The 3,131-nt window shown below is 40.8% G+C and overlaps 1 protein-coding gene across 1 annotated transcript; it reads right to left on the reverse strand.

The window, feature by feature from the left end:
- Positions 1–6: 6 nt before the first annotated feature.
- gadd45gip1 (growth arrest and DNA-damage-inducible, gamma interacting protein 1) lies at positions 7–2,330 on the reverse strand. The gene is made up of 2 exons (XM_023395943.2): positions 1,904–2,330; positions 7–528 (listed from the first exon to the last, which is right to left on the reverse strand). The coding sequence occupies exons 1-2, from the start codon at positions 2,293–2,295 to the stop codon at positions 237–239; spliced, it is 684 nt and encodes a 227-aa protein (XP_023251711.1). The 5' UTR covers positions 2,296–2,330; the 3' UTR covers positions 7–236.
- Positions 2,331–3,131: the final 801 nt, after the last annotated feature.

Genomic DNA, 3,131 nt, shown 5'->3' on the forward strand with positions numbered 1-3,131 from the left:
ATTAATTTATTTCAGTGACAGCTAAACACATAGGTCATGAAGTTTTTCCAAGTATGCAAAACAAACAGGGCACATAACTGGATAAACTTTTTCTTTGATCCAGGTGACACAAAACAAGGAGCAAACTGTTCTTCAGATTCTGTTCAGATACAACTGTCCCACTGAACCGTGTTGTGTAGTACACGCTCCATCTCATTAAACACAGTTAGACGAGGGACCCGACACTTATTTCAAGACTATGAGGAGTCAGCAGGCGGCGTGACAGGAGCTGCCACCTGCTCTTCTTTCAGTCTGCGTTTCACTAGTTTCCTCCTCTTCTTCTCTTCCTTTTCTATCTCAGCAACCATTTCCAAGAACTTGGGGCTGCGGGGGTCGACTGCGTAACCAAAGCGCTCTCTGGCCTGGGACAGCAACATGTCACGGCGAGCCTTCTCCTCCTTTTGCTTCAGTTTGGATTCACGCTTTTCTCTGCGCCAGTCAGCGATCATCTTGGGCATTTTGGCCATGTTTGCTGCAATGAGCTTCTCTCTGCGGTGGAAATAGAAAAGATTAGTATAACAGATGTTGATGCGGTGCTGGAGGCATAGTTGTGTGATGGGCAGGCCACCCACTCTGGTTTTGGGTGAAATATTTAAACAACTATTGGATGGATCGCTCTGTAATCTGGATCCGACATTTATGTTGCCCTCAGGATTAACTGTAATAACCACTCCTTTCATTTTTCATCTAGTGCCACCATCAGGTCAAACTTACAATTTGTGCAGTACTCAGCCTCAGCTGTACTGTGTGTTTAATGCTCATTTGCATGTCAGCAAATGTTAGCATGCTAACCTGCTAAACAAATATGGACAAGGTAAACAATATACTTGATATACATCGGCATGTTAGCGTTACAACCAGGAACATTTTAACTTCTTAGTACAGCTGGCACTGAATGCTTTGTCATCTTGGTGGCTCACCTGGTAGAACGCAAACCACTTAGGCTCTTAGTGCATCAGGTGGGGTTTGAATTCAGGCCATAAATTGGGTGCCATCTTTATTAAGGACTCATGGGTTCATAGATTTTATTTGTAAAAATAAGAAAATGTTAATGTTCAAAATGGAGATAAGAAATAATTGTGCAATATATAGGACAACAACCACAGAATATGCTGCAAGAATGGTCAGTACATATTGCCGCCGCCCCTCCCCCCCTAAAAAGAAAAACTGCCTCATAAACAGGGACAGCTCCTTTTAACTGGTGACAATCCTTGTGTTTATTTACTAGAAGTAATTGCTTCATATTTCATCACATTTGTCAATGCCTGTAAACTTCTGCATTTTTATAGTGTTTTAAAATAGTTTTAAAAAGGGTGGAGGTAACACTGAACCTGTAGATGTTAAATTGATTGTGGATAACTATAGTTTTTCCATTTCTTTCCCAGAGGGTAGTGATGACAGCGACACTTCACACACAGACAAAATGTCCTGATTTTATCATAACTTAACCTTGTGCTGTTGTAGTGGTAACAGTGTTTGTGAGATATGGGACCATTTTAAATTAGCCTGTGTAAAATGTTTTCCAGTGAATAATCTTTAAGTAAGATGAATTATTTTTTCATTCAAATGGTGACAAGATCTTTGACGATTTTGGAAATAAAAGTGCTGTTAAACTACCTTGTGGAATCGTGGTATTTTCTAGTGACTCAAATGTAATGCTAACATATAAGAGGCATAAACTGCGTCTAAGATGTGGTTTATGTCAAAGAGCGTCTTCGAGTGTTTTGAAGTACTGTTATAAACGAGTCATTGACAGAAATAAAATCAGACTGAACAGGAATCAGAGAGTAAAGAGCGCACAGCTTAACTAGCCTCGCTGTCCGATAATTGACGCACTGACGTTAGCCACGTTAGCATGACTTACTTAGCCAGTCTTTTTCTGGTTTCTTCCTTCTCCTTGATCTTTATGTTCTTCAGCATCACTTCTAACGGAGGGTGCCACTCATTCTCCTCTGCGATGATCTTGTCCAGCTGCTCGTGGCTGGGCCATAGCGACGCAGGGTCGATGCCCGACGCTGTGCCGTAGCGACCGAAGAGCTTCTTGTCGTACCGGGCCGTCTTCTGCCACTCCGGCGTCTCCCGGTCGTCTTTGTCTGGAATATATTTCTCACGGAGGTTTAGCTTCAGGGGTCTGGGGTTGTAGGACGCTGTCTGCAACAACAGTCCACACTGAGAATTCGTAGGTTTTGAAGATGAAATTCCCTTAAAAGTCCTACAAAACACTGCTGCCCTCCTGGATAGGATGGACGCCGCCATCTTTCTTCATCCACAAGAAGGACCCGGAGTGGAATCATAGGCGACCACCGCAGTGCCTGTTCACAACGACGGACGAGTCTTCCAGATTTTCTGCCAGTGGTGTAATTTGAAAAGGTTCTTTGACCAGGTAAAATCACTATAATGCTCACAAGGAAACGCAAGGTATTTTAAATATATAGCACATTTAATTTCAAAAATGCAATTCAAGGTGCCTGACCATGAAGCATGAAAGGCATTACGGTAGACAAAACAGCCTGGAATTAAAAACTTATTCAAAAAGTGGGAAGTTGTGCTCAACGCAATACAGGCAAATGTGAATACTGTGGACAAGAGGAAACAATAGAGCATGTTATGGTTCATTGTGAAAAATATCAAACATGACTCAAAATTTGAGAAAGATAAAACATAAAATTTGATGTAATAGATGTAAAGCAATAGAAGTCACGGGGAAGCTATCAAATCTTATTCCAGTATCCTAAAATAACAAAACTGATTGAAAGGATATGAGTTTTTATTCTTATTTAATTAATTTTGAAATATGAGCAGGTTATTTAATCCCGATACACACTCCGTCCAGTTGGTGGCGGTAATGCGCCAATTCGCTGTTCACAAACCGCCTATAAACTTAAACGAAGAAGAAATAGAAGTGGGAAGTTGTGCTGAACCCGCGAATGTTTGTGATCGATTAGTTGATCGACAGAAAATGATTTGACAAAAATGTTAATTACTGACATTGTTTAAATTTTTTTAGATTTTTTTTAACCAAAAGTAACAAACATCCTCCATTTCCAGCGTCTCCCATGTGAGTATTTGCTACTTTTCTGTGTTTTAATTGA

This window comes from Seriola lalandi, unplaced genomic scaffold, assembly GCF_002814215.2.
Source record: "Seriola lalandi dorsalis isolate HSWRI2012SDOR001 ecotype SW California unplaced genomic scaffold, Sedor1 jcf7180002033282, whole genome shotgun sequence".
Lineage (NCBI taxonomy): Eukaryota > Metazoa > Chordata > Actinopteri > Carangiformes > Carangidae > Seriola > Seriola lalandi.